Source organism: Podarcis cretensis, assembly GCF_951804945.1.
Source record: "Podarcis cretensis genome assembly, chromosome: 6".
Lineage (NCBI taxonomy): Eukaryota > Metazoa > Chordata > Lepidosauria > Squamata > Lacertidae > Podarcis > Podarcis cretensis.
This window is the reverse complement of record NC_137175.1, coordinates 58845257-58861228: the sequence shown is the minus strand read 5'-3', so window position 1 is coordinate 58861228 and position 15972 is coordinate 58845257. Positions and strand designations below refer to the sequence as shown.

The following is a 15972-nucleotide window of genomic DNA, read 5'->3' as shown; positions in this document are numbered from 1 at the left end:
CCGTAAATCATTTGAAGAGCCACTGTGCGGATGCAGAGGATTCTAATGCTGAATCATCCAGTATAAAAAGTTATCTTGTGGCTGACCTGTTCAATGAAGAAAATTAAGACATCAGACAAACATGATATTCTTTGCTGTACAGATTGGAGAATAAGTAGAAATTTACATACATTTGAATGATTGTTTTTGTGCTGCACACCATCCTGATGTTGCAGTTTCTAAATGATGGTAAATATATAAACATACATACATACATACATACATACATACATACATACATAAATAAATAAAGGTCTGGCTATATCTTTGGTTCACCACAAGAGGTCACTGTTCTACATGTAAATAGTATGTATTGCCTCCTTTCATCCAAAGAGTCTTGCTTTGCCCTTAATGACAGGCTGATCTGCAATACAACCTAGTTTCTCAAACTTTGTTGAGGGCTTAGCATGATGTGACAGGAAAGGGATCATGAGGCTGGAAGTCAGATCAGTTGGAACACCCCATCAATTCTCGTTCATCCACTTTAGGGTTCTGTGAGTGACCGCTCTCAAGTGCCTCACCACATTTAGTAAGATAGCTCAGGAGGACCAGCTGCTTTATTTCAATTATGTCTCCATGGTGGGTGTAGTTTCAGGAAGGGCCAGAAATACAATGGTTCTATTCTTTTATTGCTTCTGAGATTGTTTTAATTTTCATTTTTAATACGGTGGTACCTCAGGTTACAGATGCTTTGGGTTACAGACGCTTCGGGTTACAAACTCCGCTAACCAGGAAATGGTTGCTCCAGGTTAAGAACTTTGCCCCAGTATAAGAATGGAAATCGTGCACCAGCAGCACAGCAGCAGCAGGAGGTCCCATTAGCGAAAGCGCACCTCAGGTTAAGAACCGTTTCAGAACGGACCTCTGGAACGAATTGAGTTCTTAACCCCAGGTACCACTGTACACAGCAAGCAATAACAACAACCATAAAGAAAAGAAGAAAGATCAAAGCAATATCATGATTCCATTATTTTCAATGTGAGTCTGAGATACACTGAGGGACCAACACAAGAGATGGTAGGCAAATGAATTGCGCCTCGCTCCCCAAGTGCCTTCACTAACTAGGGTTAACACATGCAAGTTTCCCCAGGTTTCTGAAAAGCCCTAATCCTAGCAACAAGGCCAGTGCACAGGGTCTAGCTGTGAAGGAAAGAGCCAGTTTAATTGTGATTTGGTTGACATGTGCACTTTTGAGGAAAAAGGGGGAAAGGCACACTAAAATCTATGCACAAATTACTGTCTGTGCAACTGTGAGTGTGTGTGTGTGTGTGTGTGTGTGTGTGTGTCCTTTCAAACACCATCCATTTCCTCTTCAATTAAAACAAGACTGTGTGGTGCTGGGTTGTGATAATGGCAACACAGGACACACAGGACTTAAGAATCTGCCAGTTTTTATTATACTTTCTCGTGGCTTTTAGCATGAAATCGCATTATAAACATGGGAGATAAAGGGTTGTATTCCATACAGTCTGACTCCTGAGGAACAATTGCATTTGCAAAAAATAAAGTAACACTTTGCAAACCAAGGGCAATTCAGGGTAGATTGTACCCAGGTTGGCTTAAACCAAGTCATCTTATGAGTCTATCTAGCACAGTATTGTCGGGTTGGAATAAAAAAGCTCAACAACTTTTGGGGTTGAGCTTTCTGTTTCCTGTAAGAAAGAGAAGCTGTATTTGGAAAACAACTCTTGTCTGTTATCTCAATCCAAAGCCATTCTTTCCCAAAACAACTGTTTGGGAGGGAGGGTTTTGTGGCTCCTTGTGTAGCGTTTGGTATGCATAGCCATTTCTGTCACATCAGATCCTGTAATTAAGGTCACATGCACATTTTTTGACCCACCTGCCTATTTTCCTTCATATGCTGTGGTTAGCGTTGCAGAGGACAACTTCCTCTGTGAGAGCTCCCTGATTCCAGTGCATTTGAAATAACAAAGCTTGTCCTTAAGCAAATACACAGTTGCCCTTATCAGTCTTGAAGACGACTGGAATCTCTCTACATCCAGTTTGGAGAGCTCTGTCCATGTTGAGATTTGCTGTTATATTGCACTGGGCAAATTATAATTTAATTGCTGGTTTAAAATAAGTTGCATTATATTTTAATTACTGGCTTAACTAATTTGATTTTATTATTTCTGTATTTTTCTGTGTATAAGACGCCCCCTATTTTGGGGGACTCCAAATTAAGAAAACACCCCTTAGCACTACCCGTGTATAAGACGAGCCCCAATTTTAAACCTAATTTTTTGTTTAAAAACCCTAGTCTTATACATGGAAAAAATACAGTATGCATTTTAATAATTAATGTTTTTAATGTCATAAGCGACCTTGAATCCCAACTTGGGAGAAAGGTGGAATGTAAATATATTAAATAAAAAATAAATCATAATTCTATTGTTTAATTATTGGGTGTCTGCCTGTTATGAGAAATTGGCCCTGCTCTACATATACCTAGAGAGTGTAGTCTAGAAGGGGCCAAGAGGGACCACATATGTATTACTTCTGTTTTAGCTAATAAAAGCTAAGCTCAGGCTGCTATATCAACAGTACCTCAGGCATGGGTAACTGGAGAGAAAAGGACAAACGGCTCCTGTAACTTTTATATTATTTTATTATTTTTACTGTCTAGAACTAAGGAAGGGTTCTCCAGTAATTTAACCTAGTTATACTATGGATAAGCAGCCAAGCTTAGAGAAAATTCAGCTAGCCATAATGATGGACTATAGTTTTGAAAAACTGGCTAAATTAATATCCCCCCCAGAAGCTAAGAGGTTAATGCATCTAATTAGGTTGTTTTCTACTGAAAAAAGCTTTCTACTTGTTGAGAGACTACATTGTTCACAAGTATGGTGTTGTCTCTTTAGATTCATGATTATAAACAGGCTCAAGGCTGGCAGCCAAACACTTGGCTGGCAAATTCCAATAAATATGTAAAATTCAGCTCCTCCAGATGCAGTCTGCCTATTTGGTCTAAGGCTGAGGGGAAATGGCCTCCCAAAATTCTGCACACTCTGTGAGTGGTGAAACTGAGGGGAGGCATTTTGCTGATTTTTTTTTGCAGGTGAGCTGGGGAGATGAAGTCCTCAAACAGTATTTCTCTGAAAATTATCTTCAGAAAATTTTGGCTCACTTCATGCTGAATGAAACTTTGTTTAGAACTCCCTTATAGGTGAGGAAGGCAAATTTCAGTCTTAGTTTAAGGGCTGCCTCAGGTAACACTGGGAATGGATGGGTTTGAATAGATGGAAGTGAGGAACTGGTACCTTAAAAATGCAGCAAGACTTTTAAAATGTTGATCCTTGTTTGAGGGTGTTGGTTTGAGATCTTCTTAGCATCCTAAGTGACATTTTTGTGGGGATTGCCATTTGTCTTTTGGCAGAAACATGGATGTGTTTGACTTTTAGTCTACAGTATTTTAAAGCATTTGGATTTTTTTTGTTGTTCTAAAAATTTGACATGAATTTTAATGTGAACCTGTCTGAGGCAGCTATTTGGCTGAAAGTCATCATAAAAAATGTCTAACAATAACAAAACTTTACCTCAGGAAAAGGCCTGGGAAGAAGAAACATGGGTGTCATATACCTCAGTGTTCTCTCCCTCACACAGCAGTGACCATGTGCATTTAAGTTATCCCTTGTGCTTAAGTTTAAGAGGGTATAGAGGTCCTCTCTTCACTTGTCATTTGCTTTCTTGTAACAACCCCTCACTAAAAAAAAAAGGAGCATTCATCATCCATTTTTCCTGCTAACACTGGTAGGGGAGAACTTTATTTTACCCATTTAACACAGTGAGTGGTAGTCAGCTAAGTTTTACTCAAAGTAGACCTGTTGAAACGAATGAACCTAATTTAGGCATGTTTGTTAATTTAATTGAGTCTACTCTGAGTAAAACTTTGTTGAATACTATCGGGGTGGGGGAGAGACAGCTATGACTCGGCTGCAAATTGTTGCTGCAGCTTCTGGCACAGAAAAGAAGATGAAAAGTGCTGATTCTTATATGTACAAACACTGACACACACCATGTACACTTGCTGCCTCATTGTGTATTCCTGCTGATGGATGTGTACATATAATAACAGCCTAGGACAGTCAAGCTGCCTCAGTTCTTCCACATCTGAAGCGAAGCACATCCACCTAGAAATGGCAGCAAGGATGACTTTTGTGCTTAACTCTTCTAGCATGTACAAAACATCTCCACCCCTCTGCCAGTGTCACAGGTACACTGTATGTGATTAGGTTCCCCTGCCACAAGTGCAGTACAATGTAGACTGCAGGTTGAGATAGGAAAACCACAAAATGGCACCACCAGCTATCATGGTCAGTTTGACCTACCGGTACATTCTGTCTTGGGATAAAACACACACTGAGGGGTTTTAGCTTAAAAGGAACTGGTCAGAATAATCTTTAATCTATATCTCCAGTGGGTTCTCTCTCTCTTGAAAAAGGATGTTGATGAATACCTGGCCTTTGTATGGCATTGGGTGAATTCAGTTTGAAAGTTCTCCAGTTACTTTCAGTTATTCATAATATAATACCTCTTATCACAGAATCTTCCTCTCAGCAAAAATCTTCAGACATTCCTTAGACTGTTTTTTTTTTTTGCCAAAAGCAGAGGGATGTTAGGATCATCGTCTAGAACTTCTCTAAAAGAAGTGGCCAATTTGTTTATCATAAAGGGTTGCCCCAGAAACATCTAAAGATCTGGAAGATCGTGTGCTCCTATCTTGAACGTTTTATTAACCCATCTGGTGCAGATATTGTTGACAGTGACAACAGACCAGGCCTGCACTACTTGTGACCCCATCAAAACAAAATGCAGCCCAGTAGCCATGGATTGTTGTTGGCCAGATATTTGACAATCTATTTTTACACACTCAGGCGGGCACCAACACACTGGACCATACTTGGCTGATGAGCTACATTTAGCAACCACAAGTTGTCAAGGCCAGGCAGGACAGGGTATACTGTTAGGCAGTCAGTTGGCTGCCACAGGCAAGTGACTGTGGGTGTCATTAAAGGGCTGCAAATTGTTATTTATTATTCTTGTATTTTTACTGCCAGGAATGGGAGAGATGGTTTTTGGAATTGTCTGCTCCAGAATTACTTGGCTCGCTTTGAGTGCTATGCAGTTTGGGATGGTGGTGGTGATTACCATTTGCTGTTGAACCTCAGACAGCAAAATGTCTTGGGCTGGCCCTGGCTGCACTAAGAGCATGGCTTAATACTGTGACCCTATTATGTGGTCTCCTCTTAGCAATTTGTACCGTTTTCAGAGCTACTTCCCAAATTACTATTTGACATGAAAATTAATCCTAGTGTTGAGAGAAAAGTGTATATTTACATTTGAATGAAGGGATATGTGTCTCTTATTTTTCAGCAACCTGAGTTGTGAAGGTGCCAGACGCATGTATCAACTTTCTGAACCAGGTACACTCAACTGGACAGAAACTCCATAGTTAGACCTTTCATGTACATGCTATTTTAGCACAGAGGTTAATTTTTATGCCCCAAAATTTAATATGCGAAGTGGCCTTCACTGAGAAACTAAAGACCATTTTGTTATAAGTAAGAGATAAACATTGCATAGAGAGGCAAATGATTAAAGCCCCTCTCAACCAGAGTCCCAGCATGGATTTGTGCACCTGCAATTTACTTTAACAAAAATAATATAATTGTTAATGGATGTGGCATCTTCCATTTACCCATTAGCCCTAAGAATGTTAGCTGGCTGCCAGGAAACTCCTGCTCAAACCTCTACTTAAGTCATGCACTCACTACATGGCCTGATATAAAACATTATTCCCTCAATCTCATTTTGTTTGTACCATAGTGATAATAATACCAACCCATCTTATGGGGACTGTAAGTAGTGTTTATGGTGTTAGGCATGCTACTCATGAGCAAATCCCACTGATTATATGGGACCTTGCAAACATGCATCAGGGAAGAAAGCTTATGGGGGTAATGTCTGTGGAGCACTTGAACTTGTTTGGAACCCTATGGAGTGGGGTGAGAGTGATTTGGAGTATTATAACAGCTATATTATAACAGCAGGTAAAGGGTTGCTCACTCTTCCCTTTGCCACTTTTCTCATCCCAGTTCATTGCTCCCTAAACTGCTTCAGGGTTTTTTTTTTGTTTTTTAAGCTGCACTGGAGTTTTTGTAATTATAATTAGGCTTTCTGAAAAGCGATCATCTAATCATCATTGTCATCATCTTATGAAATAAATAAGCATTTCATTGTAATTTTAAAAGACAGTCTACCTTATTAAGATTATTTTTGTAGATATTCTCCTTCCCTTCTGTTAGTGATCATGCAACATGTGTGATAGCTGCTGACTAGGAAAGATAAGTTGGCATGTGTAACTAAGAGTGACTACAGGTTGTCCACACTTTTCAAAAGATGTTCTGTTGATATGGGGAAGAGCAATTTGGTCCCCAGCTGTAAAACAGGGCCATGGGGGGAAATTTAGAGGTAAAGTCAAGTTGCTGCATAATGGATTTCAACAGTTCTAATGTGAATTGAACCTGGACAATTGCTCCCAAGCTTAGAAAGTTAATAGTTTTTCCTAGGCAACTAGAACAAGCCCAGAAAATAAAAGTCTAAAAAGAACATGGTAGCATTCTTTTGATTCCTTGGTGGACAAGCCATCTCTTCTTGGGAGGGTGAGATTATTTAAAGCAATTAAAAAAAACTCTCTTCTCTTTCTGTTTCCTAGCCCAATTTTTATGTAGAATGGTGCTTAAAGCCACTTTTTATACCAGGGAACCAGTGGGGACCTTGGAGTCAGAGTATGTAACATTGGGGCAAAAATGGCAAAAATTAGGTAAGTTGGTATAATGGGTGCTGAATGGGTAGGTGATATCCATAGCTAATTTAATTACAGTGGTACCTTGGGTAGCGCTGTGGGTAAAACCTCAGTGCCTAGGACTTGCCGATCGTATGGTCGGCAGTTCGAATCCCTGCGGCGGGGTGAGCTCCCGTCTTTCGGTCCCAGCTCCTGCCCACCTAGCAGTTCGAAAGCACCCCTAAGTGCAAGTAGATAAATAGGTACTGCTTTATAGCGGAAAGGTAAACGGCATTTCCGTGTGCTGCGCTGGTGATGTCTTGCCAGAGCAGCTTTGTCATGCTGGCCACATGACCCGGAAGTGTCTCCAGACAGCGCTGGCTCCCGGCCTCTAAAGTGAGATGAGCGCACAACCCTAGAGTCGGACACGACTGGCCCGTATGGGCAGGGGTACCTTTACCTTTACCTTTACCTTGGGTTAAGAACTTAATTTGTTCTGAAGGTCCATTCTTAACCTGAAACTGTTCTTAACCTGAAGCACCACTTTAGGTAATGGGGCCTCCCGCTGCCACCGCACTGCCACTGCACGATTTCTGTTTTCATCCTGAAGCAAAGTTCTTAACCCGAAGTACTATTTCTGGGTTAGCTGAGACTGTAACCTGAAGCGTCTGCAACCCGAGGTACCACTGTACTTTAATGTAACCTGGCTATTGTTATTATTTAATGTACTTATATCTTGCCTTTCTCCCAAGCTACTTTATAAAATACAAAGTAAACAGGTTAAAAGCAATAATTAAAATATATCAGAACTCATTTAGAACCAGCAATTAAAATATAGTTTGCCCTGACAGCAACCCAGTCATCAGCATCATTTGTACCTTAGTTTTCAGAGGCCCGCCTTTAATAGGAAGGCCCGCCTGTTAGCGGAAGGAAAACATAGCCAATCTAGTCTCTCTTGGGAGCGAATTCAATATGGAAGCAACCACAGAAAAGGCTCCCATGATCTCTAGCTAGCAGGACCAGTGGTTAGGGATGGTGGGAACTGTAGTCCCAGAACATCTGGAGAGCCGAGTTTGCCTATGCCTGCTCTAGCTCATTGCAGGGCAACTACTTTGAATGCAGAAGGTCCCATGTTCAAGCCCTGCCATCACCAGATAGGGCTGGGAATGTAACATCTGAAACCCTAGATAGTCACTGCGATCAGTAAGGAAAATACTGAGATAGATGAACCAATGGTCTGACTTAGCAAAATATAGCTGTTCCTATCTATTGACTGGGTGTCTTTGATTCGGAAAGAGAAAATAATATATTTATAGATGCTAGATATGCTCATTTCTCTCTCTCTCTCTCTCTCTCTCTATATATATATATATATATATATATCGGTACACAACCCTTTTTATATCCAGCCCTTATCTTTACGTATTGGCTTTGGTTAGCTTCCCTTAGCTGTACAGAGATTTAAGTGAAACTTGATGAAAATGGATACAGACTGCTTTTGTGAAGACCTGTTCTTTACAGTGAATTGGCAAAGGGGTCAGTGCCAGCCTACCCATGAGCAGGGTGAAGCAGTCATCTCAGGTGGAGGAAGCTCACAAGGTGTTGCCCACTGAGATCTCACTGGTGCCCCTTCCCTGCCATGCAAAGCATGTTCTCTACCTTTCCCAAGTAAAGCAAGTTTTAAAAGGATCCTTAAGAATATTGTAATCAGTTATTTATTGAATAGGTCTTAATACTTGTCTCCATAATGCAAACTCCATAATGCAACCCTTAAGGAAGAAACCAGCATGGTGCCTTACGCAAGAATACAAAGTGCGAGCTTTCCAGTCTTTCTTGAAATACAATGAATGGAACAATGGGTTGTAAACAACCCAAGTGCTCCTCAGAGTAGTCCCACTGAAATTAATGAGCCTAAACTAGTCATGTTTAGTAACTTCAATGGGTCTACTTGGAGTAGGACCGGCACTGAATCCCACCTCATTTTGCCTAGGTCCAGGATATACTCCCCGTGGGACTACAAAATCCATATATGATGATTTTGTTCTGCTTCATGCATCAAAGTAGTCTGTGATCTACATAAGCTTCTTTTGCAATGTGCGCTGTTTTCCATAAACATTGTGGCAAACTCTGCTGGTGTTCAGGAACAGCGCGTGAGTGTTTTGTTCAGTGTAGTGAGAAATTCCAGAGAAGTAGCTTGTTACTCTGTTTCAGCAAAATTCAGTCCTCTGCTATTTTAAAGTTTATGTATATTTATGCCAACTCTGCCCACAAAATACCAGTCCCATTGTGTGTGTAGCTGCGATCTGGGCTACTATAATTACAAAGACTATCTGGGAAATGACGAGTCGCATTTTCCAGTGGAACAAAATGCAGGTACTGTAGTTGGAAACGGCGATATCGCTGCAACATGAATAAAAACAAGTGTGATACAGAGGCTCAATTTCTTCCGTAAAAAGAGAGCAGAAACGAAAGAAGAGAAAGAATTACAGCTGCATTTTAGGGGCGTAATTCCGATATCCTGCAGGTCACCTTGATGGGCATGTCTGGATAGCTCAGTTAGACAGGCACTAAGATGTCCACTGATGCACTCGCAAACCCGGGCAAGAAGGAGCGAGCGAGGATAGTTTTGCGCCGCCACGTGCCGGCGTACGCTCCTTAGCACACGCGTGTCCCTTCGCTGGCCCTTGCACGCTCGCCGCCCATCCCAGCCCCGAAGGGGCGGTTCCTCTCCGCCCGATCTGACTCAGGGGCTGGGCTTCCTCAGCCACCGGCGCCTTGGAAGGGCAATGACCGCGGCTGCCTTCAATCAGGCGCCCGGCATTAGAGGCAACGCCGAGCGGCTGGAGAAGCTACGACGGCGCAAGGCGGAGAGCAGCGATCGCCGTCGGAGCTCTTCCAGCGATGCAGTTGTTGAGACGGCAGCATCGTCTCCCGGGACAGACTCCGGCAGGTAGGGGGCTTTTCACCTGCAGGGGAGTGGGTATGCCTGCCTAACTGAGATGCTCTCCACCTGGCGTGGGTTGCAAAGGCAGAGCGCTGGTCTCTTTAGCTAATTCCCGGCGGGGAGCCTCTTTTTCTGCCCTTGGCTGCTTGGAGGAGTTGGGCATTAAGAGCTCCCTGAAGTTCCTACGGGGAGGCTGCCCTGGAAACATGCGGACCCGTGCAGTGGTTATTGCCTGCCGGCATTCCCCCCCCCGCCCCCACTTTAGCGAGACGAAATTTTGTTATATCGCTCTAAAATGCAGGTAGCAAGTTTTCGGCTGCAGCAGAACTCCTCGTTCAGCAGTTCAGGCGCTTAGGATTCCCCGCAAAAGTTAAAAGCGCCCAAAGGCAGCGGGAAGGCAGTTCTGCATTTTGAGAGAGTGATGCGTTGTTCGCTAATCGTGCTGTTTCAACAAATTCAGAAATGCAACTTGCTTTTTTTTTTTAAATAAACCAAGTTCTGCTGCAGTCTTGGCCATTGCGCTTTGTCAGGCAGAAGTGAAAGACTCAGCAGGAGCAAAACATTAAGAGTCCCTCTCCCCTTCCCCCCATGAGAAGACCAAGGGTAGCGTTGTAGGGAAACTTACATTCATCTATTAGCAAAACCTAACAAATCCTCAAACTTCCCATTGCTTCCAAGCTTCTAGCCACAACAAAATACTTTGCAGTCTTTCCTGCCTGGTATTTATTGTTCTCTGTAAAAAAATAAGCATCTGATTTACACTTCATTGGACAATAGGCTGAATGCGCTAGCCAATGCACAAGCCAATACGTTGCATAGATGTTATTTACGGATCCCCATGGATTTTAAGATTTATAAAGGAATTCTTCTTTTGGAATGTTTGACTGGAATGTGTACTGGGGTGTGAGATCAAGAAGGGCACATGCTGCTAAATGATGCTTTCCATGGCTGTAAATATTTAATTGCCACCTTCTATTGGGGTTGAAAAGATTAATTTGATTTTGGAATTCCCATCTCCAAAGACTGGCTGTTGGTGAGACTTTGCTAGCCACAATCTATGCAAATCTGAGTTTGCCTAGTTGAGGATAAGGATCATCCTATGGTCTAAATGGTCAGTCTTTCAGTGACACCTCTTGATAAACTTATGCCATGCATGATCAATATTTTTTCTGGTTCTGAGTGACAGAATTATGGTAAAATATTAAAAAGGAATAAATGAAATATTTTGGAAATAGACACCTTATTTCTTTATTTAAATCAGTTAGAAAATAGGGTTTACTCTTGTTTATAAATCTGTATCTTGTAGTGAGCTCTACCCTATAAAAGCTGATGCCACAATACATTACACATCTATTGTGGAGAATATTTTGACTACAGAATGACTGACACTGTAATCCCATAGATGTCTACTCATAATTAAATCCTGTTGAGTAGGGTGTGTTTATCAGTAAGTAGATGCAGGATTGCAGCCTCATATGCATACTCCTCTGGAAGCCCACAAATGTTGCTGCCCACAGAAGTGCTACTGTCAGTTTGCTTACTTGCATTCTAGTCTGCTAATCATTTATGATAGACTGATGGTCCAAAATTGAAACCAACCAGCCAGCTGTCTTCTAGATTAGAAAACTTGTACTTCCTGATCATCTAGAGGTGATTTGTTGCTTGCTATAGGTAATTGTGTCTGTTTCCATACCTGAAGTAAATAAAGAATGCTAATCAACATTTAATCTGTTGACAGACTTCAACATTTCTTGCTCCACTTGATGTAGGAGACTTGGAAGGGAGCCCCTCCAGTAGAGGGGCATCAATATGCACTATGAAGTGGCAGATTATCCGAAGTCCAGTAGCAGCAGTGCAGCATTCTTTGAAGTCCTTGACAAACACCAAGTCATGCCTATGAAGGAGCTGCCCCAAGGTAGCTGTTCAAATAGCAGTCGAGCTTTTTTGAATTCCCAGATGTCCTTTAAAATAACTGTCAGCAATGGTGGTGACAGCACTGAAGCTCAGCAGATCCCACCTGAACTGCCAGTGCCTCTGCTAGATCTCTTTCCCAAAAGACCTAGCATATTTGAGAGACTTCCTATTCTGCAGAGGACACAAGAGACACGATGCCCTAAAACTGGCAGAGAGTATTTCCAGCAAAAGGGTGAGTAATAAAGTGCATGAACTATAAAATATTTTATCTGTGGTCTCCTTTTCCTTTCTTGTTTCTCAGGATGCTATTTGCTTTTTTTATTCACTTAATTTATTTGTTAGCTTGGCAGCTTTCCTTCACCTTCTCACCACAAGACAATTTAAACCAGACTTCCCTTGTAGATGGTCTAGTTAGTCATCGATACTTGAAAGAAATAGCAGGACCAAGTTCTGAAAAATATGTGCAGACAGTGCTGTATAGGCACCGTGTCAGAAAAGAGTGAAAACACACTTATTTCTTCTTTGTTCCGTATTTGTGGGTGTAGTAAGGTTAGTTTAGTTAGTTATTGCCCTCTCTCTTGATTTCAAGAGAAAATGAAACTGTCACCATCTTAAGTGTCTGGTAGGGTTTTTGGTGTTTGAAAACTAAGCATGTTATAGCCAGTATTGTTTACTTGAGAGACAAATACGGCCATGCAAACTTGTTTCCTATTTGGTTTGTAAAGTTTCTGCTTTCAAAATGCCTCACTTAAGCTTCATTAATAATAGTTTTGTGTCATCCTTCGCTGCAAGGTGCTGAACATATTTATTATTATAAGCTATTGTTTAAATCTTGTGAGTAGATGAGCAATGTTTTCATTCTACAAATGTGGAAGTGAGTCTGAGTGATGAGGAATATAGTACAATGGGATTTGAATGAAAGATTTTCCAGTAGGAGTTTTGATAACATGTAAACGCGTTGGGGCTTTTCAAATGTGTTGGGGCTTTTCAAACATGGGCTGGCTCTAATATGCTAATTCAGTGTGTACCAACTCTGAAATCTAGGATGAAAGAAAGCAGTCTGATTTATCCCATGGAAATCTTCATAGCAAGAATGGGGAGTACTGTACATAATTTGCAATGGAAAACAGTAGTACTGAGAATGGTAGCATTTGTCAGTGCTTCCTTCCTTTTTCGTACTAAAATGGCTGAAACTGAAGTGTGAGAACTCTTTGTTTCATCTCAAAAGAGATGGCCAATAGTATACAATTAAGGATAAAGTATTAGAAAAATGAAACACAATTTAAAACCTTCCAGAAAAATCCTTAAAAAGCAGCAAGAAAAACAAGATGTCAGTTTTGTCTCCTTCAAGTGCCTGCTGAAATAAAAATGTTTGCTTTCTAAAAATTTAATTATATGTCAGGTCTCAGGTTTATCTGCTGACGCACACAGACTTGTCAAAAATGAAACTGTTTGGTGGCAGATAATATCTGTCCTCTAAGAAGTGATGTTCTTGAAGTGATGCAGCAAAACGTAGCAGAGATGATAGCATCTAACGTCTTCACACGGGTATCCTGTTTTTTCTTCTTCAAAAAGGGCAATGGCAATGTTCTTCATAAAGGACTGCTTGAGCGAGAGGAGAGTTGGGACTGAGGTGTAAAGGATCTGGAGTAGGAGCCTCAAAGTATTCATGTGGTGGCTTTGAACTGGTGATTTACAATAGCTTGGCTCAGGAGGTTTTCAGCTGTCTTTCTGGGCAGAAGGCTTAACTTCTGCAGTAGGTTTACCACAGGTGTTTCAAGAATCGGTGTACTAGCCAGAAAAAATCTAAAGGATGCTGTCATTGTATCCATTTTCTTTCTTCCTGGTACAGTATATAAATCTAAATTCATCAACTTTTTAGTTGATGTGGCCTTCCTTTTGAATGTTTTGCTCAGAGGAAGAGAAGTAGGTACCTAAATGACTTGCCATGAAATTAAGTAAATTCACACCTAATTCTACATAACTAATCTGCAGCTGAACAATCAAGAACAAGCCTTGGCTACAGATCATAGTTAAGGAGGGGAGAGAGCTTAAGCATGATCCCATGTTTGGCGATAACACTAAGCCCAAACCTTAGTGTAGTTGCTTAGTGCTTGTGTGAATGTGGCTATTAATGGTCCTAAAATAATGTGTGAGCCAGTGAATGTTTATGGATAGAATTATTTCAGGTGGGTATTCACACCATTTTGCATATTCTACCTCAATAACCATTACAGTAGCTTGTAAAGCTAAATATTATTTATTCATTTAAAAGCATTGATGAACTGAATATTTCAGAAATTCTAAGCAGTGTACAGTCTAAAAAAAAAATATAATTAAAACATTAAAATTATAAACTGTTCTTAATATAGTGTTGTAATGTTCTGTTTAATATTGTAAGCTGTCTTGGCACCTTAGCGTAAAGGGTGGGTAATAAATCAAATAATAAAAATATAATACTAACCCACATAAAACATATTAAAGTGAATAAAACAGCAATCCAGAGGATTCAGATGTGTAAGGCAGGGTCCAATCTTATGGGTCAGGAAAAGATATGTGAAGCAGTTGTTGGCTCCTGCTCACATATGGCAGAGGGAAGGGCATTACACAGTGCAGGGATAGTAGCAAAAAATTATTGTTTTCCGGTCACTGCCCTATGATATTCTGTAGGATGAGGTGCCACAAGTAGAATTTCCTCAGATGATGTAGGCAATCGTACAGGAGCAGGTGGACTTTCAAGTAACCTGTTTCTGAGTTGTTCAGGGCTTTATGCATTAAGAATATGCAAGAATAACAATAAGAGTAGAATAACAATAAGAGTATCCCTGGTATTGTGCATAGGAGGACTGTAGGTGAGACTAGCTAAGAAGTTCACAGCTGAGGTGATATTTGAACCAGGGATTTCCTGACTCTTTCACTCTCAGCACAAAGCTCATACTGTATAGTGTAGTGGCTATGAAATCAAGGTGATTAGGGTGATATGCAAGCAGCTTCTCACCTTCTAAAATTAAAAATAAAATAAATATCTAGACATTAAATTAACAAGCTCGTTTCAGCAAGCTGAAGTTCAGCTATGACTGCTGAAATCCAGTTGTGGCTCACACGAACATTTACTGCGGAGGTACAGATTGTCCTGGAAAATTCACAGCAAAGGTTTGCTGATACCTCAAGCTTGTTGGAGCTAAAACATTTTGGGCAAATCCTGGGAGTCACAATATTTTACTTGGCGTGCCTGTAAATATTTGAAGTTATATGTTAATAATAAAAACAGTTGGTCTGCTAAGCTTTCTCATCTCTGAGTATTTGGGTATTTATGAGGACTTGCTCAGAAATGCTATTTACTGTGGAAAAGAAGATTCTGAACTTTCTAAAACGAAAACAAAAAAAACAGCCTGGCTGTTCTTGATGTCAGACTTACTCAGCATATAGGCTGCCTACCTTTTCTCTTCACCTGTGTAGGTGTGCCACCTTGTAGCATCAGAGAATATGCCTTCTTTCAATTGTCTTATACAATTTCTTCATAATAGTGTTTATGAAAGTAAAGATATAGCCACATTAATTAGAAGAAGCAACTCCTCTCATTTTGTAGGAGATAATCTACCTTTCATATGGGCTGTTGTTGAAATTTACCCTATTATGGTGTTTTCTGATTAGAATAGATAATACTCTTCTGAGGTCTTGCAAGCATATGCCCTCTGTGCTCATACAGTACATAGACCCCATCACACCTGTCCACTTTCATTGTCTAAACTTAGTGAAGACACTGAGTACAATGACATGGATGGAGAGAGATATTTTACAAATAGAAATGGGACTCCTGGAGCAGACTGGTGTCATTTGCAGATAGTCCACTCATCCTTCGACTAATCTCACACAGCCTTGGTGGAGGGAGACCGATACCATTTTAAGGTAGGGGTGTGTGTGTGTGTGTGATTTCTCCAGTACAGTGGTACCTTGGGTTAAGTACTTAATTCGTTCTGGAGGTCCATTCTTAACCTGAAACTGTTCTTAACCTGAAGCATCACTTTAGCTAATAGGGCCTCCTGCTGCCGCCATGCCGCCAGAGCACGATTTCTGTTCTCATCCTGAAGCAAAGTTCTTAACCCTAAGCACTATTTCTGGGTTAGCGGAGTCTGTAACCTGAAGCGTATGTAACCTGAAGCATATGTAACCCGAGGTACCACTGTACTCAGAAAGGCGGTGTAAACTGAGAGTATTCCTTCATAGCTTGCTCCATCCTTTGTGCAACTTGTTACATTTGATTTCTCAGTGTTAGTTTCTGAAGCTCCAT

At 40.9% G+C, this 15972-nt stretch overlaps 1 protein-coding gene across 5 annotated transcripts in view; it reads left to right on the top strand.

The window, feature by feature from the left end:
• Positions 1-3090: 3090 nt before the first annotated feature.
• GLIS1 (GLIS family zinc finger 1) overlaps positions 3091-15972 on the top strand; it is a 194447-nt gene continuing 181565 nt past the window's right edge. Inside the window, exons 1-3 of one of the 5 annotated variants that reach the window (XM_079980726.1) lie at positions 3091-3205; positions 5413-5462; positions 11506-11913. In XM_079980726.1, coding sequence (XP_079836852.1) covers positions 11577-11913 — 337 coding nt within the window. In that variant the 5' untranslated portion in view covers positions 3091-3205; positions 5413-5462; positions 11506-11576. Of the gene's footprint in view, positions 3206-5412; positions 5463-9484; positions 9774-11505; positions 11914-15972 lie in introns of those variants that run through there. The other 4 variants (XM_079980728.1, XM_079980727.1, XM_079980725.1 and 1 more) reach the window with 4 other exon arrangements.